Below are 26106 nucleotides of genomic sequence, written 5' to 3'. Positions count from 1 at the left end.
GCAGAAATGCCATTCTTCTTTTTCGATTGAATGACCTCAGCAACTACGGCTATCCGGCCAGTTGGAAACGAAAGTTGTTAAAGCCAAATGTAGCCACGCTTAAGTGGATCTGAGGCGAGCCCATCCACATTTGGGTTGAAATTACTATCCAGGTACTTGTCAAGCACGGCAAGCTAAAAATAACCCAGTTATATTATACAGGCGAAAACAATGTTTGTCCATGCACTAAGAAGACGTCCATGCACTAAGAAGCACATAGGTTGTTCGCAATGTAAACACAGAGTCAATTCGGAAGGTGATCACAACTATCGTCAATGGTCTACAATGTCAGCGCAAATCAATCCGTTACAGCTTGAGGTGGGATGAGGTGAGGAAGGAATGTAATGTCTTCAAGTTATGAATATTCAAATGTTCAAATAAAATATCATGTAACGACAGCGGGCCCTGCTGCTTGTTCATCCGGACAACATAAAATGACATGGAATAAAAATAAATCCACAACATGAGTGGTTGACATCTTTGAAAATACGAAGATTACGAAGACCTTTCTCAGGTCACACTGCGAGCTGAAATTGAAATATATGGAGAGACTTCTTTGCAAATATATATACTAAACAGAAGGAATTCATAATGAACACTTAAATGAAGACAACATAATATAATCGATAAGGGATCACGAACTAGATCCTTCCAACCATTTATTTATGCGGTCACAAAAAAATAGGAAGTTTTCTCAAAAAATATGATAAGTCGAATCACCATGTAGGATATAAGGAAAGTCAAAAAGTAATGACCAACCACCCCCTTTTTAAATCGAAACATAAACGAAATTTTTTGGAACTGACAACAAACTCAGAAATGTATAAAACTTCAGATCCACTTCATTAATATTATTTTTGTCGTTTTTCTTACGAATACATTGTAGTTGAGTTCTTTAAAAAGGATTTTCGCAACAAAAGTTTCACTATTCATGAAAATTATAAAAAGCAGTAAATTTCACTTTCAAGCAACAAAATGTGTCATTCGTCATTTATAGTTATCATTGGATATTAATTGATTCACTAAAAGTGTAGTGGGAACTTAGACAGAAAATGTCTAAGAAAAATGGAATTTTTTCAAATTATGTTCTATAGGTTCAATAAATTGGCAAATGAAAATGAGTATCAGTTCAAAAATTAATGTTGAAATTATCTGTTACTAGAAGCTTTAAGAATACTATTCGATATCAATATGGCCTTATATCCATTCAGAAAAGGGCCTCCAGTGGTGGAATCAATTAATATATTTCTTATCTTTTGTCGTACTCAGTATTTTTGTACTGATTAGTTTATAAAAATAATATGTTAACCCGATAACTGATTTCAATAACCTCAGCCAATTTGCAGTAACGTCCTGAAAGAAAATTGTATTGAATGTTTTTTTGCTCATTACTCATCATGATATTCTTGCAATATTTGGCGTTTGAAAATTATGATAGCTTGATATGACTAGTACAGTCACTTGGTGTACAAAACTTCGAAAGGAGAATTTCAGCACTTCAATCGACTCTTCGTACTTCTATAATGGAGAATTTATTGGCAAATGCTGTATCTAATTGAACCGGTATTTTATATTACTAATCCATCTGTCGGGAAACTTTACATCAACAAATCATTCGGTGACAATTCTTGAATTATGAGAACATCATCATTTCGTAGCCTACAAATTGCATAGCGATTAATTTCTATTTCAATGTCATTCACAAAATTTATGTCACACATAATTATCCCGTTTATTTTATTGTTAGATATAAAGTATTTGTTTATTGCCCCAAACTTATATTGTCCAGGTTTTTGTCGTGATTCATGCCTGGCGTTACGTCTACGACTGTAGTGGACGATGGAGCAACGAACGAAGTAGTGCCCTATGTGTCCTATCATTCAGTATCTGCTGTGAATGTGAATATAACTACAACATTTTGTCACGGACTTCAATAACGTTACCACAGTAATAGACGAAATGTCTGGCATAAAAAAACTGCAGATACGGAAAATAGCTTCAACATAGTTATCCTCGACTGTGAAAGATCACATTATTCGTTTATTGTTACGTCGTAATTCTGCTATTCTCGTAGTATATTATGAAACTTGAATGTATTTTAGAAAAAAATCCACATAACCCTCACTTTAAGGAATGTTGAAATAGATATTAGGTACAAAAGCTTGACGACATAGTTACCCTACAGTTTTTTTAACCGAGAAAGTAAAATGTAAAATATATAGAGACATGTCGCAAGCTTTTGAAACCTTTTGATCTCGTTTTCATCATTCTTCTCCTCTATCTATTGATATGAAAATATGGTTAATCTATACGAATATAATAATAAACAGTGATCAGATGTGACCTTCAGAACAATAGGCAAAATTCAATTCTGCTCATAAAGTTCGAACATCCGAACATCATAGGTTGCTGCTTGAAAAGTAAAATCTATCAAATTCCACTGTTTCGGCAGTGACACGGTGTTAACTTCGAAAATATAATCAAATAATTTAAGATTACTCTCCGCTGTTGGCTTATTTCTATAACCTGTTATTTGGAATTATTACAATATATGTGATTGATTATTGGTGGTTATTAGAGTTGAAAAAGTTAAATATTCTTCAAAATTTATCAAGATTTTGAAAGGATATTGAAGAATTACTGTTAGTGATACTTTTTTTTAGTTACTAGGAGTAGGAGTTAGTAAAGACACCCCTGAAAAAGCCATTGTATGGCAAAACACGTGTTGCGTATTTGTAAAACTGTTTAGTGAAAATCTCACAAAGAGTTTTTTGAATATGTTAGTGATACCACCCTTCATTAACAGATCTATCCGAAATCTTATTTGGTGATATACCTAATACGGTATATAAGGTTATCTGTTGTTTCTTTCATAAACTCGGATAGCAACCTTCATTCATAAATAGAATAATTTTTTTTGAGGAATAAAGGATATCATTTTTGACCAAAAATTCACATTTTTCTGTAAGAATTCAAAAGAAAACTCGCTCACGTAATATAGAAAATCCCTTCCATTTGTTATTATCCTTTCTCTATCATCGAATTTATCATCATAAACCCGGAAAGGAACCTTCGTTCATAAAATTGACTAGATTTTTTTAAGAAATAAAGAATATTATTTTTAATCAAAAATTGATATTTTCAGGTGAGAATTCAAAAGAAAAATCGTTTATCTAATATAAGAAATCTCTCTCACTTATTATTTTTGATTCTCTATCATCGAATTAATTAAAATAATATTTTTTAGTCAGGAACTGTGACTACAAATAGTGTAATCGCTGGTACACTGTGATCAATTCACAGGAAGAAATTAGCACATTTTCTAATGAAATAACTCATCATAATAAAATAGATGGAAACGACTCGCATAATTCGAAGTATAATTTTATTTGTTACAAATTTGATAGGTACCTCTCATCATGAGTAAACAATTCAGAATATGGTATCATGGCATTGTTAATAATTGAATTCTTGTTCTGAGATATAATTGGGAGTTAGAAGTTCGAAGTTCTATCCCTAGAATTGATGAGAGTGTTCTCCTTTGTTGAAACCAGTGCAGAGTTGGTGTAGTTCAATTCTTTATTAATGCATGCATGAAGGACAGAGATATATTGAAAATACATTCTTTTCACCAGTGGAAAATGCTATGACGTTACTGTCTGTCACTTTTCAATATAGCCAACAAACAACTGAATTAGAATAGAGAAATGTCCTACTAATTATTTATCACTAAAAGATTTAGAGAGATAATTCATGTACTATTTTTGTTTTGACTTTCTCATAATGATTCAGTTTCTCTCCCACGCCTAAAACAAAAAAGGGAAACCGTGAATGTCTGAATCTGACAGTGAAAGCGACTTCGAAGCCGTTTCTGAAAAAACAAGACTGATGGATGGTCATGTTGCTACGAATGGTAGTGGAAGTTCAGCTCCTACAGATTTGAGACACAGCCAGGAAGTTCCAAGGAAGCGAAGAAATTATTCGGAAAATTATTCCACTGAAGAAAGATCTGAAGATGAAGCCACCGGAGAAGAAATACGCAGGGATTTCAGTTGTCCAGGCCCACAACCAGATGAAGAGGAAGAACTGAAATATGGAGCCAAACATGTTATCAAGCTGTTTGCCCCAGTGTCTTTGTGCATGGTCGTTGTTGTTGCAACCATTAGGGCAGTCAACTTCTATTCTGTTAAGGACATGTATTTGTAAGAATTATTGTCATGCTTTCAAAATTGTTTTTATTTTCAAACTTGTGTTTTAGAGTTTACACCCCTTTCCATGAAGAGAGTTCAGATTCAAGCACTAAAGCATGGAATGCTGCAGCAAATGCCTTGATATTAATGACTGTAATTGTTGTCATGACAGTACTATTAATTATTTTATATAAGTACAGGTGTTATAAAACAATTCATGGTTGGCTTATCATTTCTTCCTTGATGCTGCTTTCCATATTTTCATATTTATACTTGGAGTAAGAAAACAGCAAAAATTGAGATTTGTTTATTATATAGTGTGCTTTCAGGGAAATTTTGAGAGCTTATAACATTCCCATGGATTATCCCACTCTCCTTTTGATCATGTGGAATTTTGGGGTGATGGGTATGATAGTAATTCATTGGCAAGGTCCTTTGCTTCTTCAACAGGCATATTTGATCTTTGTAGCTGCCTTGATGGCTTTGGTTTTCATCAAGTACCTCCCAGAGTGGACCACGTGGGCAGTTTTAGCTGTTATATCAGTATGGGGTACTTATAATGAGATATTTCCCAATTTACTTGATTTAATGTATTTTCTTTCTAGACCTAATTGCAGTACTAATGCCCAAAGGCCCTCTCAGAATTCTAGTGGAAACCGCACAAGAAAGAAATGAACAGATATTTCCAGCATTGATATACTCATGTAAGTGTACACTCCCATTTAAATGGTTGAATTTGTATCCATGATAATTACACAATTTTCACAAACATTTTTATTTCTAGATACGTTTTGCTAACAACGTGGAAGCTAGGGTGTTAGCTAAATGCATTTAGAAATAAAAATGTTTGTGAAAATTGTGTAATTATTATCATGAATAGTGTAAATTATTTTCATCAAGTACTGAGTCAGTCTACTCATGAGTTGAATTTGTTACTAATATTTTTTCAGCTACATACATGTATGCCTACACAAGTATGGCTACAGGGGATGATGTCCCAAATGTAAGAACATCAAGGTCAACTAGTGAAGACCATGGTTTCACACAAGACTGGGTAGATAATCATGCCAGCAGAGCTACTCAAAGACAATTAGAAGTTCATGATGTGCCCAGTGGGCAACCACGTACACAAATACATCAAGAAGAAGAAGAACGTAAGAAATTTTACAATTTTTTTTACCATTACCATTTTGATGAAAGCATCCCAAGATATTAAAGTGAATGTCTCAGAAATTTTTCTGTTTTTGGTATTGAACAAAATATAAGGGAAAGTTATAACTGTATTTTATTGATAACATAATGATTGATGCTGGTAAAACCATCATACAGTGTGTCGCATTGAGCTTCCATCCGTCTCTATTCTAATTTTAGTATCTATGTTTATGTTTTCATGAAAGCATGTATACAATGTTTTGTCCTTGTCTTAGTCTTTACCTTTAAGACCAGTACGAAAATGTAAATAATAAGCATGTCCACTAACATGTACTTCTCATTCTTCAATTCATCTGAATGAATGGCACTACTACAAATATCAGTTGATGGTTTAATTGAAATCAGTTGATTGCTGATGTAAAAGATGTAATTCTTATGTTGGTGCACAAAATGAGTATGAGAGCCACACGTCTTAAAATAGTTCACAAGTTGCACAATTTGAGACAAACACTGATAAGTTTGAGATGGAGTGAAGTTATCGAAAAATAACTTCTGATTTGTTTGGTTCAGAATATGGTTAGGTTAGATCAGGTCAAAAGTGGGTGGATCTATTAGATCCTTCACCGCAACCCATAAGTGTTTATTATGGCTCACCTATTTAAACTCGACCAAATTAACCCAGATTTTCAGCGAAGCCGATTAGTTTATATGGTTAATGAACTTTCAGGTCAGATGCTAAGAGTGTGGATCTGCCAAACTCTGAAAACCTGTTTCGGTCCACAGCAAGGGAGGCACAAAGTATATGCTCTGCTGTTTCATCATTTTCCAAACACAGGTGACACATACTGTCTTCCGACAATCAGAATCTCTGCATATGATGATTCAGATGACAGTGACCTGTGAGGAGGCCTGTTAGACATCATAGTTCATCCCTACTGTCGTCCAACAACTATTTGGTTTCAAACTTCGAAGGGTAAACGAACGCCTTGAAGTGAGCCAATCCTGAAAGATTTTACCAGAAGTCCTTGAATCTTTTTGCCATCCAGGTGTTGAATGTTTGTTTGGCAAAACCTAAAGCAATACCAGTGTTAGGTTCTGGTTCGATGAAGCTGTTTGCAACACCCTCCATTGCTAGGGAGTCGGCAGCCTCATTGCCTTCCAGGCCAGTATGGCCAGGAATCCAAACCATAGACACTCTGTCAAGCCTTCCTATCAAGGAGAGTCATTTTTGGCAATTTGCTACCAATTTAGACGTTGCTCGGTAGGAGCCAAGAGCTTCTAACCCGCTTGATTGTCCGAGAATATTTTTATTGACTTGTGTAACAATATATGAATGATTTAACTTTTTTATGTTACACTTCTTCTGGATAATATTTGAGAGAACCCCAATGCATTAATATCTGATCTCCTTCATCTCAAACTTCTCATGCAAACTCAATGAGAAACACGCTATAATGGAAATGACTCTCACCTTGGGTCATTTACTACGAATCAACTCAAAATCTTTCAATCTGTGATCAAATGAATGAAAGCATCAAAGACTCTCCAATACGAATTTATCTGTTTTATTGAAAAATTTGATGTTATTGGAATTGTTTCAGAATTGGAAACTTTCTACCTCTGGAATATTTGAAATTAATTTATCAGTATTTTTTTTCATCTAAGCTTGATAGCAATTGGATCCTAACATCCAAAAACTCTTCAGAATAACATCGTGAAGTTTAATCTATTCAAAGTGACCATAACTGACATTCATTTTCATTTGGTATATTAATTTCATATATAATATAAAAAATTATATCCTCATACATCCGTGGAAAAGTAATTTAAAGTTTTGTAATGAATCGAGATTCAAAAGTCATTAAAGGAAATATCTATTTTCAAATTGAATTTTTTCCCTGCCACAAACTAGTATCAATTTCTGACAATTGAAAGTTTTATACTTGATCAAACCCGAAACCTGTTGTATAAATAAAATCTACCAGTGGTACTTAGACAAAGAAGTGTTTTTATTCATTTCATTCCAATGTTCCAATGACTAAAACTGTTATTTTATTTGAATTCAGGTGGAGTGAAATTGGGTCTAGGTGATTTCATCTTCTACAGTGTTCTAGTAGGAAAAGCTTCTTCATATGGCGATTGGAATACCACCCTGGCTTGTTTTGTTGCTATTCTCATTGTAAGTGAATATATTTCAATAAAAAAAAATTGTATATCGATATATCAATTGTTGATGTTAATATGATTCTTTTTTTTATAGGGTTTGTGTCTGACATTGCTCCTACTAGCTATATTCAAAAAAGCTTTACCAGCTCTGCCAATCTCAATTACTTTTGGCCTCATCTTTTACTTTGCCACTAAGGAAATCGTCAGTCCTTTCACCGATAGTTTGGCTGTTGAACAAGTATTCATATAATCACAAGTTTCATTCCATTTTTTCTTTAGTAATCATACCAAATAAGCCAATGATTGTCTTTTTAATGTAAAGACTGTTTTACAAATATGGATTTTTGTTTGTGAAAAAGACTTTTAATATTAATTTATTGAATGAATTAAACTATTGAAAAAATTATGGCTTTGTTTTTGTACTAATCACATTCACATTGTTAACAAGAGTATTTACTAAGCTATCCTAATTTGCAATTTTCAAAGCACTTTATGCTTTAGATTCGTTTCGAAGACTTCTTACATCAATTTAAGTAACAGCATATTATTTTTTTTTCTGTAGGTACTCTAATGAAAATGTCTTGTCTGCGTTTTTGCATATGATTTATTATACATGAAATTAAATAATGGAGTGTAATTTGAAAATAAACCTCTTTTTTATTATTTCATTTCTTATTCAACCATTTAAATTTTTTTACCTAGCTAACGTAACTTAACTTTTACAAATGAAATCGAGTTCCTCGCACAAAATTTCATTAATTTTTTTTAGTTTAATAAGCAAATGAAATGTGCAACATACACATATTTGTGATCACATTTTTATACTCTATTCAATAAAATAATGAAAACTGATGTTGATTTTCAAATTAACCCCTCTAATATTTAGCCTACAAACCCTTTCACGAATAGCATCAACATTAAACAAGCTTATAAGTCATTTGATTTCGAAAATAGATACTAAAAGGAAATACGAAATTTGTTCAGAGTACTGTAATGATTCGAGATTATTGGAAAGTTATTTTCTTGTCCAATATTAATTTTTTTCGTCACAAACATTTATTAGTTTCTTGTGAAACAAGCTATTGAAATAAAAAAATTTATCAAAAAATAGAATATATTCTTCACGCAGGAGGGGAATGGAGATTTTGGAAATTTTATTTATAAAAACTTGTTAATTCTGTCAGTCTCAATGAAAAAAAAATTATATTTGATGTAAATTCCAAAGGAGTGAATTTGGATGCGATTTCATATCCTATTTTACAAATATGGAATTTTATTTGTGAATGAGACTCAATACAACTTCATTCGATGAATTAAACAATGTGAGAACTATGGTTTTGTTTTATTTTTATGATCTGCACTATTGTTCACACTGTAATCAAGAGTGTTGACTAAGCTTTCTTTATTTTGTGTCCAAGGCACATAATGCTTTCGATATGTTTCAAAGGCTTTCGAACCACCACATTTTAAGCATCGGCGTATTACTTTTTTCTTCTGTATTCGTACTTTACAAGTGATACCTGCTATAAGGAGGCATCTGCATTTTTTGCATATGGTACGTTTCATATCTATTTCCCTGGAAAAAAAACTGATGTATTCACAATATTTTTAGTTTCATTCTACTTACATTCTCTGAACTGTTTTTCTGGAAACATTCACTAGAAGATTGGAGTACAAAGAAGAAGCGATGTTGGTAGACTCATTTTGAGTTAAAAGCAAATTACTGATCTGGAAAATAGTATAATAGAATAAGGAACACTGACTTTTTTATTTTACACACCTGATATAAATAATTCATTCTTTGAAATCCATCCTTACCAGCACATCGATGATTGTTACTCATTTTAAATTAGTTTAAATGAGCCGAGTAGATAAAAATTGCATTGAAATGAGGGGTTAGGTTGCATCAACATAACCTACAAAAAGTTGTTCCATCAACACCACAACCACACCATGGATTTTTCCTGGGCCACTCCTTACCCAGAGCTGTATAAAGTATGTAACATGTTTCAGTTGGTAGAGATATGCCAACCTCTGAAATACTACTATAGGCCCATACCATCATATCTTCAAGAGGGTCCAAAATGTGGCCTAGTTGCTTTGGCTATGGTGCTTGATAATGCTACCCAAGAAAATGTTGAAATGTTATATGAATCTGCAAGAAAACTAGGTTTTACCAACAATGGAGAAATATTTAGCACAAAAGAAATGGCGGATTTAGCGAAAAGGAATTTGCCAGATAATACGAAAATAGAAGTTTATAGTGGTTCTTTGGATACCAACAGAATCAGGAATTTTATACTTGATGGGGGGTTTATATTAGTTCCGTATCCTTTTCAATTCGTTACAAATGTATAGGAATATTCAATACCCGTGTCTTCCTTAAAAGATGAACAGATATGATACTGATAAAGACAATTCGCCGGGTTTACATAGAGGCCACAAAGCTCATTGGGCCGTTGTTTCAGGTGGAGTCTTAACAGAAGATAACTTTTTTGTGATAGCTAGACATGGAAAAGCACGAAATGTTGCTATTTGGAGACTTGATCGTTTATCTGAGAGTAATAAACAATTGTTCGAATTCTCACCAGATAGAAAACTACATGACGTTGAATATAAACTACCTGAAGGTGGAATCTCTGGGCCACTTGGTTTAAATCAAAAAAGTGTTTTGTTGAAACTATGTTCGAAAAATTGAAAATGTCAACAACAATGCTGGATTTATACATCTTGCTAGAAATATGAGTAATACAATTGATGATTATAAACCAAAGTGAAGAGTCAGCGCAAATCATAGAGCATAGATGCAACATGAAAATAATAATAACAATTTACTCACCACTAACAGCTAGAATAATGTCAAATATATAAATACAATTAACATTATTAACGACAAATAACGGTGCCAAATTTGCACTCAATTATTGTAATGATATTACATTTATAGAGAAAATCAAAATGAGAGAGTATTTGGTAACTCTTTGAAAAACTAATGCTTTTTGAGTGGGGTTAACCATATCACACCTCTATCATTTAATTAGATACAACAATATTATAATTTGTAAACCAAAAATGGTTGACATATAGTAAGCATAAACAAGTTATTGAGACAAGTTCATTACATATTTTTGGGCCTTATAGGTACATGGAATATTTTCGGCTTTGTATTCCATTTTTTCCTGTTTAGAATCTAGTATTCTCATCATTATCAGTTATATAAAATTCTGAAATATTTCTAAACCTATAATAGGTTTTTGCATGAATTTGTTTTGAATCACACACTACAGAAATAACAGTTCTTCGATTGGGAATGTGTAGTTCACTGTATAAATTTTTCAAAATACATTTCTGGACACAGGATCAAAGCAGGGTAGGTTGTTCATCTGAAAACTTCCCGCCTCGAATACCTATCTATCTACGAATCTGAGATATCAGAAAAAATCGTCTAATCACGTAAAAATTGACGTAAAAAACATTTACTCGGTCCCCCCAGACCCATTTCCTTGAAAAATCTCATAGCTTATTTGAAAAGTCTTAAAAATAACGCGCATCCTATTTGACAATTTTGAGTTTTGAATTATGACAGTCATCTCATCAATTGTCACATGTTACTGATAGGTAACCTATCATAGGTTATATGTTGAAGTAACGTAGAATGAAACATCTAATATCAGCACAAAATTCACAATTACAGAAAACTGAAAATTAAATACTCGAAATATCTACAAAACGCCATTACTAGACTTTTACTACAAGTTGATGAAAAAACTCGCCTTTGTAGCAGTTACTCATACACGACAGCGTTTCCAACATTGTAGATAGCGAAAGTCGTACATCTCAAGTCAAGTCTCTTTCTAAGTAGGTTAAGTAGAGGGCCGTGTACATTGCCAAAAATTAAAGTGAAATAGTCATATTTGTTTTAAAAAGTTTTCAAGCTTTTCTGAGTGAATTTACGAAAGAGAACTAACGGTTTCATCATGATAAATCAACAAGAGCTTTCTTGAAAAATTAATAAAATACACCCATACTTATCTCAAATATATCATGTTAAATTTCTTCTACTGTTTTGGGTATTTTAACCTTATCTCCTAAATATTCATCTTGGTTTGCCTGATAACAATAATGGATTAATTAAGAACTTTCTTCCTTTTTTATTTCAAGTTCACGTGAAGTTGAATATCTCCTGATTTTTAATTGCTCCGAGGATTTTAAAAATGATTTAACCGGACTAAAATGAAGGCGTGGCAACGCTGCTGTGTACAGATGTGAAGTTACCCACAAAATATTTCTGAGTGCACGTCACCTTAAAATTTTTGAAAATTATGTTTATTCTGTACATTTTTTTATTTTGTTTCGTACATTCTATTGTTGCTTGGGATTCTGAACAGTTAGAAGTATTTGATGCCGTAGACGAAGTTAAACAAAATTTTTATCAATTATTGAATGTTTCAAAGGCAAGTTTTATTTTCAATAATTTTTTTTTAACTATTCTAGTTTAACTTTCAGGATGCCACCAATTCTGAAATTAAATCTGCCTTCAGGGCTCTTTCTCTCAAGCTGCACCCTGATAAGAATAAAGAAGTGGATACATCAGAGCAATTTCGTAACTTAGTTTCAGTTTATGAAGTACTTCGCAGTACAACTAAGCGAAAATATTATGATGAGGTTCTTATCAAGGGATTGCCAAACTGGCGTTCAGGACTGTTCTACTACAGATTTGTCCGAAAAATGGGTATTACAGAAGTCATTGCCATTTTATTTGTTATTATTTCAATAGGGCAATATCTGGTGAATTGGGGAGTGTATTTGGAAAAACATTTGACAATTGTAAGTCCATACATATCACGAAGAATAGGTTGGTTAATTCGTGTTATTTATTCCTTTGAAAAATTAATGTTTTGTATCTGTATTACCTTCTTAATATACATATATAGCCATAACTCTTGCCTTCCTTATTATTTAAAAATCAAACTGGCAATATTATTTAATTTTCAAAACAAAAAATCTACTATTCCTCTTATGATTATGTTGTGATTAGATAATCTGGCATATAAAGCTACTATTCTTCCTCTATCATTGAGAAAGTGTGGAATTTCTTTTTAATGGATAGTATTTTTTTCACTGTAAAATTCCGAAAATGTGAAGAACTAATAAACATATTTTTTTATCAACTAATTTTGACATTTGAAATTTAGGTAATATGTGGATAGAGAATGATAAACTCAAAAGACTGAAAGAAACACTTATTGAATTTGAAGAAATATTATGAGGAAGATGTATAGATTTTCCCCCAATATTTTTCCAGATACAAACAAGAAGAAAAACTCAAGTGAAATAACTATTTCCCCTGAGGATATTGAATCACACAGGATGTAAGATTGTTTTTCATTCAGCAGTACTTTTAATCATTTCAGAGATAATCTACTCAAATCTACAAAATCAGAAATAAATATCTGTGGATGATCTATTATCTTTCAAAAGAGTAATATTTATTTTCCTTCTATTCTTCGAAAGTTTTCCTTCACAGACGTAGAAGTAAAAAACAAGAAATTTTTTCCAAGTAGTAATTTCTCTAAAGATAAGCTATTTCATAAAGTTTATTTCTACTTCCAATCTAAATTATTTTTCAGCAAGACAGAAAAAAGAAACCGGGAAGACGAGGAAAAGTAGAAGAACCTGAAATAGTGATACCTAAACCTTCCCTTCTTGATACACTTCCCATTCAAATACCTCGGCTTATATGGTACATGATAATATCTCTTCCGGCTGCTTTTGGATTTATCAAAAGTGCAGTAGAGCAAAAGATTGAAGAAGTCAAAAGAGTTCCAACTCCAGAACCTGAGGAACCAGTTAGAATAAAAACTGTGAGGAAGCGCAATAAGTTTGTTGTCCCGGAAGGACCCAATTTTGAAATTCAGTCGAATGCTACTAATAAAACCACTTATGAATCTTCTGCCGTGGCTCCCCCTGTTTCAGGAGGCTTGTGGACCGATGATGATTTGGCAGAACTTATACGCTTAGTAAATAAATTTCCTCAGGGCTCCCCTAGAAGGTGGGAAAAAATAGCCGAGGCATTAGGTCGATCGGTACCTGAAGTAACGTATATGTCTAATAAAATGAAAGAAAATGCATATAGGTTACCCTCGGAACAAGAAGAAGTGCAAGAAGTAAAAGTTAAACAGAAAACAAAGAAGGAAATCGATCTTGGGGATGGGGTTCTGAAGTGGGGTCAGGACCAGCAGAAAGCTCTAGAAGATGCTCTTCTCAAGTTTCCTAAGGGATGTACTGATAGGTGGGATAGGATAGCGGAACATGTTTCAGGAAAATCAAAAGTATGTAGTTGGAATACCCGATCATTTATTGTTTGAATGTAAAGTTTAAATTTCCAATATCTAGTCATATAAATAAAATTTACTGAATTTTTCATTCAAACTTCCCCAGATGTTACAAGCAAAACAACTCTCAACACTGAACTATACCCTATTGAGGGAAGCCTGTTCCAAATTCCATTTACCAACGAGGAAATGTACAAATTGCACCATTTGTAATTGATGAAATTTTGTGTATCTTAACAAAAACTGTACTTGATATAAATCAAACCACCCACATATATCATCAAACTGTCTTTTGAAGAAAGAGCCTTACCTGGTATGTTGAATCTGTGTTAAATCATTCCAGACTATAAAATTTTTTAACGAAAACGTTCAAGCACTTTTAAGGTTAGTCTATTACTATATGTATATCCTTTTCAAAGATATTTGAATGCTACTTTTTGAAATGCCTCTAGAAATCTATAGGAACTCCCTATATTTATTCTGATGGTCATCTGGTTTTATTCCCAGAGGTTAGAAATTCTTCTTATCAAATCGACTTGGTAGTAGTCTATTGGTATTCTACAAACAAATATTGTAATATCTTGATTCAGAGAGTGCTCGATTGGGATTTTCTGTGATCTTATTCTGGTGTTTTATTTTGTCAAGTATCGCGTCCTCAATAGACAGATAAGCTACTAGATTATTTCAGTATGGGATAAGAGGTAACTTGTCAAATTGGTTAATAGTTGTCTCAGATGTGGAAGACAATATGGGCTTGAAGTTATCCACAAAGTACACTGAGAGAAGAATATTAGATTACTTTTTTCTTTCAACACCTTTGTACACCTACCGTCTTTGAATATAATACATATTCTCTTTGATTGGCTTAGGGAAATGAGTGATGTCCTAATTTTCCTGGTCGTCTGAAGGGTTGAAAATGAAATGGAAATATTTAGTAAATTTGTATAATGAAAAGTTGACTTTTTACACCTATATGATTGTGATATTTTATTCATGTCGTTGAATCAAAAAAGATTTCTAAACCTTCTAAGAGGGGTGGAAATGGGGTCAAAATTCATCAACTATTTTTTGGAATTTTTTAATAACCGCCGGTTATTAATGTTTGATTTTTAAAAAGGTTGCTATACTAGAATAATTATTCATATGAAAAAACCTAGGGAGACTCATGGGAAAGTATAATGAAATACGTTTTGGACATTGAAATACACAATAACAATTAACAAAAAATATGGGGTATCTTCCATGTTTTTAAAAATGGTTAATTTAGAGTATAAAACAAAAGACAATGAGCGTTAATAAAACATATACCACATATACTACCTTAAACTATACATTAAATCATTTAAGCACAGTATTCCGTAATTGAGTTTTAAAATGATGCAAGGCGATGTTTAACATCTCAAGATCAATGTTACTATTGGCTAATCGCAAGATTCTTGGAATGCAGCTATTGAATGTGTGGTTTAAAAGATAAAATGGTACATAAAATGTTTGTTGCGGTCGAGTTGAGCGGTTTTGAACAGATACATTTTTTCTAGGAGTTCAGCACAACTGCATTTGCCGTTAATAATATTGAAAAGTAGTGTCAGGTCTCTCTGTTTCCTTCTGGTTTCCAGGGAGGACATGCTCAGACATTGCAGTAGCAACTTATATTCGCAATGAACACCCGATTTATATGCTATGTATCTGAGAAAATTGTGTTGGACATTTTCGATTTTCTTGATATGAATTACACAATGAGGAGGTCAGACAGAAGAACAATACTCCAGGTGTGGAGAGGTCAGTTAACAATAAAGGACTTTAACACCAGATGGGTCAGTGAATTCGTGGGTTAGCCGTTTCATAAACCCTAGTAATATGAAACAAAATCAGCGTACTGCAATGGACAAGTTCTCACTGGAAAAAATATATATTTATAACTCAAATCCCCCACTATTTCTCTTGACCGTTGGATAAATTTTCCACCTTTGCTACGTTTGATGAAACTGATTTTTGATTCGTATGTGCAATGTAACAATACGTTTGTCATACAGAATCAGCCAGAATAATAACATGTTTCAGTTTTAAAGGTGTAGATAGTCAATTTTTAATGAGGCACTTTTTCATTATTTTTACCACATTTCCACTCTATTAGACAGTTTGGAAAACTTGGAGGTGAACTTCATCTTTTTGGTAGGTGTATCAATTCAAATTTCAATAATAAGCCCCATTTCCACACCTCAGATGGTTTGGACTAGTATTCATTTGGTGGAATCGATCACCAGGAATTACATGTTTGTCTCAGTCTTATAGGTGAACTAATGTAATTTTCAATGATATGATCTTTTTAATTTTCACCCCGCTTCCACCCCCTCAGATGGTTTGGAAAACTCGGACTTAATCACCATTAATAATACATCTCAATCTGATAGGAGTAGAAATTCAACTTAATGACGATTCTATAATTTATCATCCCATTTCCACCTCGGAGTTCTGGAAAACTCAAAGATAAAGTTTATATCAGTAGTGTGTCTATATCCATCAATAATATTTCACAGCTGATAAGTGCAAGTACACAATTCATCAATATGACTGTTAACCAAAAAATTTTGTGCAAAATACTGTATAATTTCCGAGATTAATTAACTAAACTCAACATATTTGGACACTGAAGGTTGGATATTGGATTCTTGTATGCCTTCGTATTTTAAATGTATTTAATCAAAATTACTTTGATGATTGTTATAGGTAATATAATTTTTCTATTTAACTTTTTTAGGAGGAGTGCATGATGAGGTTTAGGTACCTTGCCGAGGATCTGAAGAAACGGAAATCTGACAAGACTGAAAGTAATGATATACCAAATAAACCAATTGATGAGGCTACTTAAATATTGAGATTCGTTGAAAATTTACCAGTGCAGTTGGGTACAGAAAAACATTAAAATATACTATGTTTTTGTTTGGTTTCAATTAATCGCCAAAGAAATTTCTAGATATCTGAAATTCTTCAATTCAAGAAAAAAACTTTGAAAATTAAACCGTACGAGATAGTAAGCGATATAGGGCAGGAGAGAATATAAGGGAGATTGGCTCAATTGTTCAAGTCGAATCAAAAGATTAAGAAAAGAAGACATCAAAAAAAAACATTTTTATTAAAAGTACACATGTTCACTTTATTATGTTTATATATAAACAGTACTATTTCAAACATTATTGCGCTTATACAACAGTAACTATACAATCAAAACATTGAAACTATGAGATGAACGCTCTATTATCACAATGTGAAAAGAAGTAGCGTACAGTTATTTCCAAATATGGAAAATTTACTTTATTCGTGAACTGGTGATTGGATCATAAAGTTGATATTTGGAGTGTCGAACAGGATAGCAAAGAAGACAAGTGCTATTTCTGATCTAAGTATTTTGTGGAGAGATGAATATTTAGAAAATACCCCCTTTTGGTTTCATACTTCTAGTGCCTTAGACCCTTGACAGTTATAAATGATATCACATTTTTACTTAGAAAACTGTTTACTCTGGTTTCTATTTTGGTAGATGCAGCTACTGCCTCTTTCTGACATAAAGTCACAAAAATATCGGTACAGAAAAATTTGGGTGCTCACAGTTTTACTGTCAATGATTGGTGCGAGAATGTTGGGCTGCAATCGTTGAAGTTTGAATAGAACGAACATCTCCTCTAAGTTGGAATGAGCTGCTTGGCATTACAGTGGCTCTCTTTTCTAAAATTTAACAATATATCCAAATATCTGGCCTAATTATGTCATCACAGTTCTACAAATGTTTCTGTCTCCAAAAACCAGTCACAAAATCAGTCGAGGGCAAAAATGACAAAGAATTAATTTTTTTTAAATATATTATCAGCCATCTCCGATTAGACAAACTACTTGAAAATGTTGACAAAAAACTTACTTCAAAATCAATTTTTTGCTCTCGACATTTACACTTAACCAATTTGTAAGTTTCTTTAAGTATCTTAACTTCCTATTTAATTACACAATTTTCTGAAAGAATGTTGGCTTAAATCTTACCAATCAGTAAACACAATGAGTCTATCGGTCTTGTTAACCTTTTGTTGAAGGACCGTCATCTATATCAATTATAATTCTCTTGAAAAACGTACCACTTCACTAATCATCCTTACTTTAGAATAAATAAGTCCAAAAATTTACAAAACTTTGATACTGAAATAATTTCCGCTATATCAATTTATTCTTCAACACACCTTTACTATATCTCTATCAATTTGTTTCCAATTTTATATCTATCAGCCTTTGTAATACCAAATCCTAAATTTTGAGTGGTAAATTAGCTTCCTCCTCTCCTTTTCGATGCGATGAAATTTCAAATAACTGATAAACTATTCTGAGACCTTATTTTCAACTAGGAAGTAAAGTAATAACAGTCTTTTGTTTCTACAGAGTTAGGGATGTAATCGTCAAATTCTAGTTCCTTTTTCAAAAAATTTACATAAAATGGAAAACCTAACCTATTACAATATAGTGAAATTTCTATTTCGAGTAATACTTTATTGTGAGATTTTCACTGGAGAGTTTACAAAACGCGACACTTGTTTCGTTAATAGCTTCCTCAAGCAGTTTCATACTGAAAATGCATCACATAATTTCTCATTCAATTCAGAAATTTTTTCCCATCTTTATAAAAAAATTTATGAAATAAGAAGTCCAAATTTCAACATTGATTTAGATATAAAGTTGCTTCTTTATTGCTAACATCTCAGCACCCATCTGTGTTTTTTCAAATTCATTGGATATAAACTTTGCAGGTCCCAATCACAATTTTAATATAGTCATTAATTGGTTTTACAGGTTTACTAACCTTGTTCTATATATGTATATTCATTAAATGTATATTTTTTGAGAGGTTCAATTAGTGTTCGTGTACGTATACATCAGGCATTTTATGAATGATGCTTCTTCTACGCATCACACGGTCTAAAGTAGATTAGTCAAACTGTAAACAATTTGTTAGGTTTTGAAGAGACATATGAAGAAACTTTGTAAAAATCGCTTATTCTCTCAATACTTTGTTATACACTTTTTAAAATTTTCCATGGATTCATGGTCTGCTTCAAGAGCACTTCCAAATATTCTATAAAACACAATAATATAAAAAATACTGATATTAAAAACCAAGAAAAGTTTCAGAAGCGTAAGTAGATCAACAGTGTCAACTTATCAATATTCTTGGAATCCCATGAGTATCAACAGCATGGTTAGAAAATGAATTGTCACATTTAATTAATACAGAATATGCTTCACTTATTAAGATAATTATGTTGCTGTCTATCACTTACAGTTGTTTTTGTGTTGATGTAGTAGCTTTAGATACTGTTTCCTTCAAGTGAGAGTGCGTATTTCTAAAATACAACACCCCACACAAATTTTTAAACCTGTATATCTTGGTCAAGTTAGTCAGCACTGACAAGTTCAAACCTGTTTCTATATGAGTGACGGCATAGAAGGACTATTTTGTTCTGCACTGATAAGTACCGAACCCGACTTGTATGTACTTAAACCTGCTTACTTAAGCACCCTTGTGTTTAAAATAAAAGGTCTTTTATCAGGAGAAATATTTTATATTTGCAGAGTTTGGGCCAACAAAAATATTGTGAGGTGTTAACACTAACCTCGTTTTACCCATAGAAACACGTACATTTCTTCATAATTAAGGAAATTTATAAAAGTAGTGACAAAAAACATTTACCAACTGTAAAAAATCTCGGTTGACAGCTGAAAATGTTTCATATCGATTAAAAATTGTTTTGATGGCAATTTTCTGAAGATAAACTTTGAAAAAAAACCATCCGTTCATCTTGGAATTATGATTGACACTACTTTCAAATGAAACAAACTGAATTTGAGAATGAAAACATCAGAAGCCCTACGGTCGGAACGTCGATTTTCACTGCTTTTCGTCCAATCTGTACTGGGAATCGCACGTAGAAGGTAAGACCTCGTTAAGCCCAAGTTCGTAAAAGTTTCAATTTTTGAGGTTTGTCGTTCCTAGGAGATGGCGATAGGTGATTTATAGAAAAAACATATTTTTTCTGTATGAGAATCTAGAAATAATTCAGTAATATATGATATAAATTAATTTGTGGAAACGATAAATAGCAACATATTTGTCTGAGAATTTACCAACAAACATTAAAATGACCAGAAATCCTGTTGCTTCAGGAAAGAAAATTTATAGTTGGATACTTGCCAAACCAAGAAAAATATGTAGTTATTAATCACCGATATGTTATGTATTTTAATTACAGATATTCACATGGACCACTCACAAGTTAACCTTTTCATAATTTCGTTTTATTGTAAAAGTTCATAATGTAAATAAACTTAATATTATATTATCATCTAATGTTTCCATCGAAAATTTGATGGTCTAGTAGATATCTAGCTTCCTCTGGATGAGCACAAAATGACGTTTGGCCATATCTTATTTTTATTATGTGGGATACAAGACTTTCTTATACTGTGTTAGTTTTAAGGAAGCATGCATATGAGTAATTGATGAGAATACCAATTTCTGAAAAAAATATCACTTTTCGAACAGTGAGAAAAGGGGTAGGATTTTTTCCGAAAATAAAGTAAATTTTGAAAATCGGCAGCTTCACAAGTGTTGACTATACTCAAGAGCGCTAGAATATACATATTACATAGTATATTTCTAGAAAAACTACATAAATATTTCACTACAATACTTCAATTATAAACAGATTTGAACTGAATTGGCGTGTTGTGTTCTCCCATTATCATAGTGTTGCTATTGTAATTATTAAGAAAAAAAGTATTTCAAGTTTTGTTAAAAAAACGGAGAAGGTTCAAATTCCTTCGAGTATAAATATGGATCAACAGTAAATATTTTCAAGTATATTGAAGGACAAACTGAAAAGTTCAGCCTGAAAACCTATAAACCTTTCAACAGTCCAATTAGATTGTAAATTAAGATATTTATAAATTTGCTCTCTAATTAAACTTAATGATTGAAAAATAGAACTTATAAAACTTATCTTTTCTAAAAACCATCAAGGAATACTGGCGATATTTTTAGAAATACACTGGAACCTTGATTTCTTATTACCTATTTTTGAGGGAAAAATTAACTGCCCAAAAAACCGGATCTTAATTCAGTCTTTCGACATTACGCTATGATGCAAGATGGAGTGTCAACTGTTAGATTTTGACGAATCATCCCCAACATCCTGTAGACTGAAATAATAGTGAGATATAAAGGGGCAGAATCAAAAGGGTGACAATGGGGAAGCATATACACCTAAAGAAGTTAACAATCTCTTTGGATTCTTCTGGAAACTTTGAATGGCACATTCCACATCCTTAGATATAATTGAAAGACATTAATATGGAACAATTCTGGAATTTCTATCAATTTTCGTTACTCCCAAAGCAATTTCAATCCAAATAATCACAACAAAACATCACAACTTACAAAGTAAAAACCAATCACTTGAATATATGGAAAAATGTAATGGTAATTGAATAGGAATATTATACATATATATTTTATATATCACATAATAAATTCAATAAACTCTCCAAGAAATAAAATAAAATAATGCTTATGCGTACTCTACATCTAAATCTTATGTTCTAATAAAACTGATATTCAGTAATACGCAAGCAGCGTATTAATTTTGTGGCTTAGCCACTAATAATGTGCCTTATCTACTAAAATTGAACTTTATCGAAAAGGTACGTGGAAAAATCAGGTGAAGTGAAAACGAAAATCCAGGGAAAATAATGAAGAAAAGTATAAAACTCATTTTTCTGTTGGATCTCTTCAGGATTTACAATTTGTAAAAAATGTCTTCCTGAAAGTAATCACTATTTTTTCATTTATACTCCATGAGCAATTCTTTGTGACAACAAATATAGCAATATTTTATACAAATATTCAATTCACCTCTTCTTTCCTGTACTTTTTCGATAAAACAAATTACACAATACAACTCTCACACGGTAATATAAAAAAGTTTGATATCATGTTGATAAAAAATTATGAAGCATACTCATTATGATTCAACAACAAACTACAAACTATATCACATATACAGAGTATTCTTTAAATAAGAGTCTTTGATTTGTTAGTTTTTTTTGAGCCTTGAAAGGTTGTATTGTCAACTTTAAAGTTCACCGGATTGGTCAGTTTTACAACTGGAATAAAAATAATAACTAACATATTATAGAATTAATTTTTAAGAACTTGAGGTTATTGTTTTTATGAACAAACGTATTCATTTGAATTTAAAAGGGGATATTATTAGGATAGATTAGTTTTTTGGAAAAAAGCTTTTTGGTTTTCTAATTCTTCCAATGTGGGATATTTTCAAAGGTATAAAAAAAACTATAATAATTCTTCATAAACATATTCAGTTCATATACAGAAGTTTCTTTCAGATACAAATAAGAAAAAAAAATTACTCCCGAAACATGTCGAAGAACTTGCTTCAAAAGGGATTTTTTTCAGGTTTGGATCTGAAATTAACTTCTGTATTCACACTACATACGTTTATAAATAGTTTGTTTTTCGTAGTTGTTCTTTTCTTTCTCTGGAAGTCCCCCAAATTTGTTGGTTAATGATGGAAAAAAAAGAAAAAGCCTTTTTTCTAAAGAACTTATTCAGTTCTTACAAAAGATCATCTGACTAATTCTGCGACGTGTCAATATGTAATCGATGTATAACAGTTAACCAATTTGAAATCGGACATGAATATTTAATTTCTTTCGGATGAAACACCGGATTTACTTCAAATGCACATACCTCTAAGAAGAATCTGTTTAAAATCTGTTTTTCGTCAAACCTGAATACTTCATGTTACAAAGTGAAATCTTTATAACGAAAAAGGTGCAATGTTAATCAATTATTATGTGATGATGACTAACTGGTTGATGAAACCATCATCAAAAAAGGCTTTATTCAGGTTTGTAAAATGCAAGAAAGTAATTTTCATCAGATTCAGTCTACAAATTTGTGTGAGATAAAATATTTTCCTACACAAGAACAAACACACTGTCTCTCGTAGCTCGTTTCACTAACCAAGTTAGCATCATCAGGAGATGATCAGTTTTTATAATCTCTTGATGATGCTGTGTTTTCGTTCCGATATGGAAAAAGCATTATTTTTAGATTCATTTTTTCGCCAGAGGATCCAATTCCCCTGTGAAATCAAAAATGGCTCTTTGAGTGAGATTATCATGACTTAATTATTTGTTGGTTTTAATAATATTTTTCAATATAACCAAACAATCATTCTATAAATTACAAACTGAAAACAGTAGCCGCTCTTGCTTTCAGAATATTGGATGGAGCTGAATGGAATATTTGTATGAAAAAAATCAACTTTGGTGTATGATGAGGTAACTCATATGGTTAAAAATCTGCATTATTTTGAAAGTTTTACAGAGGAAGCCCTATTAGCATCGACCCTCAAAGTTAACTGATTTACAAAACAAAGGCATACGTTTTTAATCAAACCAGACATGTATTTCGCACTATTGGTGTGATTCCATAAAACCTACTATTTATACAGAATTAGAAAAATGAGAAATTGAATATAAAATGCCCATGAGAGAAATCTTGGAAGTCTTGTTGACTCTGCGTAACATTTTTCTGCATATCCTTGTACACATATTTTTTGTAAATCAGGCCCATTTTGACAGATATCTTCAATACAATTTCTTTTGTCAAGCCAAAATAAGCCTCAATATTATTAGATTTGATAACAATTTTGTAGAGAAATGTATAATTGTGTTTCTTTTTTCGTTCAGATAAAATATTTATGTCAGTTGATTGGAAGAATGGATATTTATCACATCAAACACACGATCAGATGTCAGAGAAAATAAAACTTTTTATATTAATTAAATAAGCAGATCATCCGTTAATCTCCCTGATCACTTATGGAGAATTACTTATAAATTTTAAACCGATTTCTGTCGAGACTATTCAGTATTGGTCGAGACGAAACATTGAAATTTGGAAGACCAACGGCCAATCTGCATAGCTGCCCACGAAACTGACCAATCCCTAAGAAAAATCAAACGTTTGGGTGACCCCGTATAGTGACTAGAAGCGACAAAGATCCTCTGCATTCATTTTGGACACCGAAGCGAAGCGGCAACTCGAAAAAAACGGTAGATCAAAGAGTATGTAAGTTCATCCGGCAGTAGATTATATGGCAAAGAAACTCAGTGCATTTCTACGCTGGCTAGAGGTACGCCGGCCAACGCCACGGTGAGACTTTTCACGTGGGTTTGCCAGGTGGAACTGAGCTGGAAGAATTTAACTCCTCCGAATTCCACGCCGTCAATATAAACTGTAAAAAAAAATATATTATGTTTTAGTACTGCCATTAGCAAGTATTGAAAGCAACACTATAGCACTGGAATTGTTAGTTATTTTACGTACCAATATTTGTTAATTGGAAAAGAGTATATTATGTTCACCAAAGTAAAATTTGAAATTTTCAGGGAAGAGTGCAAAATCGACGTTTTTCTACTTACCTTTCATTGGAGTATTATGTGAAGCCCGAGCAGAACATATCAGCCTTGAAACCCCCTCCACATTTTGACTACGAGGTTCTGATTCCTTTTCTTTCTCCTTCTTTTTGCCTAACCTCATAACTGAAAGTGAAATGATATTCTATGATCTTTTTTTCGAAATGAATTGTAATAATTGTATAAAAATCACCGTTTTATGTAAGTCAGATTCAATTTTGAAAGATTACAAACTAGCTCATAATTCTATGGATTGTCCTGTCTGCTCGGCCAGCTAAATTTCAAGGTACACAACAACCTATAAGCTCAATCCGAGAACTAATGTTCTCCACAAATCACACAATGTGTAATAATTTTGAAAGGATGTGTAACACTTGTAGTTTATTTTTGTATAGCTTGAGAAAAATACGCTTGTGATATGAAATGTGTGATACTTGTTTTTTCAAAAGTACTGTTTTTCTTCTATATTTGTTGTAGAATGTGTTGAGCAATAAGTGCTATTATTATTAGTAATACTTTTATTGATATATCAATATACAAATACGTTTTTTTAAATAGCAGCTTTCAGACTATCGAATATTCCACTGTACATAGATTGACTTGTGGTTCTCATCCAAAGCTTTATATTGGCCAAACGGGGAGAGCCTTTTCCCAAAGACTTAAAGAACATATATTTGATCTGTTAATCTTTTACAACTGTCTTAGGATAATACTCATCAAAATTAGAACATTATTAAGTATAGAAACGATTACTCTTCATTTATTTTGTTTCATAAGGTAATTTAGTCCAGAATTCAAAGAGTTTAAGAAAATCTGTATGAAGTCGAAGACATCTAGGTTGTGTTAGGTTAGATACCTATCTCAAATGTGTTTTCTTTCACAGCCACTCCAAAGAAAAGTTGAAATAGGGCATAAATGCCCTAATTATACGATTCACTACGATTTTGAAAAATTGAAACATTCAGGATTTTCAAAAGACTGAAAACATTTTTACTCAAAGCAAATCACTATACAAGAGAAGCCGAATGTCAGAGCAGGAAGGTAGTTATTTGGGAGTAACTATTTACAGTAATCAATGGTGTGCTGTAGTAAATTAAATAGGTAAAATTTTATGCGATAATTTGTGGAATACTGTGATGTGAAATCAAGATGTTCTAACTTATTGCACTCAATATCATTCATCAATCAATCCATGAAAAACAATGACATCTACAAAAAAAATTAAAAACAATCCTATGTTGATTAAAATGTGCATTATATTATGCTATTTTTATCATCGAAAACGTTTACCTCATCATTCTAACCCTTTAGTAGTTTTAACAATACCAAATTACCTAAACCTACTTTCTTTTTAATAAAGGTTCTTCAATTTCAATGGTGACAAATGTATAAACATCTATCAAAATAAATTCAAATTCTTTATTGACAATTTGGGTACAAATGTACATATGGCAAGTCATAATTTTTCCAGTTAACAATACACCCACAATATCTCATATACATCATATTCTTTGCCGTTAACAATGAAATAATTATGTATCAGACACACACGTATCAAACCCACAATATAGAGAATCAGAAATTCTTCGCAACTGTAGTAATATTTGTGAAGTAAGAGATTTTTAATGTTCCTAAAGAATAACTTGTCTGTTTTAATTTGTGTAAAAGCTGACGGCAGCGCA

The 26106-nt window shown here is 32.1% G+C and overlaps 4 protein-coding genes and 1 long non-coding RNA gene across 5 annotated transcripts in view; 3 read left to right on the top strand and 2 right to left on the bottom strand.

The window, feature by feature from the left end:
- Nucleotides 1–3670: 3670 nt before the first annotated feature.
- Psn (Presenilin) lies at nt 3671–7953 on the top strand. The gene is made up of 7 exons (XM_023165745.2): nt 3671–4241; nt 4298–4507; nt 4559–4779; nt 4835–4933; nt 5180–5383; nt 7448–7560; nt 7642–7953. Exons 1-7 carry the CDS (start codon nt 3871–3873, stop codon nt 7795–7797), a joined length of 1374 nt encoding a protein of 457 aa, XP_023021513.1. The 5' UTR covers nt 3671–3870; the 3' UTR covers nt 7798–7953.
- Nucleotides 7954–9389: 1436 nt separating this feature from the next.
- LOC141484648 (uncharacterized) lies at nt 9390–10525 on the bottom strand. Its single transcript, XR_012466724.1, has 2 exons — nt 10387–10525; nt 9390–9702 (listed from the first exon to the last, which is right to left on the bottom strand). It is a non-coding gene; the product is annotated as an uncharacterized lncRNA (long non-coding RNA).
- LOC111509892 (actin maturation protease) lies at nt 9501–10540 on the top strand. The gene is made up of 2 exons (XM_023165747.2): nt 9501–9874; nt 9945–10540. The coding sequence occupies exons 1-2, from the start codon at nt 9501–9503 to the stop codon at nt 10243–10245; spliced, it is 675 nt and encodes a 224-aa protein (XP_023021515.2). The 3' UTR covers nt 10246–10540.
- Nucleotides 10541–10839: 299 nt separating this feature from the next.
- On the top strand, nt 10840–16818 carry LOC111509891 (uncharacterized protein F54F2.9). Its single transcript, XM_023165746.2, has 4 exons — nt 10840–12001; nt 12054–12374; nt 13178–13879; nt 16641–16818. The coding sequence occupies exons 1-4, from the start codon at nt 11870–11872 to the stop codon at nt 16749–16751; spliced, it is 1266 nt and encodes a 421-aa protein (XP_023021514.2). The 5' UTR covers nt 10840–11869; the 3' UTR covers nt 16752–16818.
- A 182-nt stretch (nt 16819–17000) lies between these two features.
- Nucleotides 17001–26106, bottom strand: part of KrT95D (phosphofurin acidic cluster sorting protein KrT95D) — a 51297-nt gene continuing 42191 nt past the window's right edge. The window contains exons 9-10 of the mRNA XM_074179766.1: nt 24431–24550; nt 17001–24243 (exon numbers count right to left, since the gene is read on the bottom strand). Coding sequence (XP_074035867.1) covers nt 24116–24243; nt 24431–24550 — 248 coding nt within the window. The 3' untranslated portion in view covers nt 17001–24115. The remainder of the gene's footprint in view (nt 24244–24430; nt 24551–26106) is intronic.

The sequence above is a fragment of the Leptinotarsa decemlineata genome, unplaced genomic scaffold (genome assembly GCF_025532065.1).
Source record: "Leptinotarsa decemlineata unplaced genomic scaffold, Ldec_3_MD MMD2_tig00026282_RagTag_RagTag, whole genome shotgun sequence".
Taxonomy (NCBI): domain Eukaryota; kingdom Metazoa; phylum Arthropoda; class Insecta; order Coleoptera; family Chrysomelidae; genus Leptinotarsa; species Leptinotarsa decemlineata.
The sequence above is the reverse complement of the archived record's forward strand: the minus strand, read 5'-3'. Positions and strand labels throughout refer to the sequence as shown.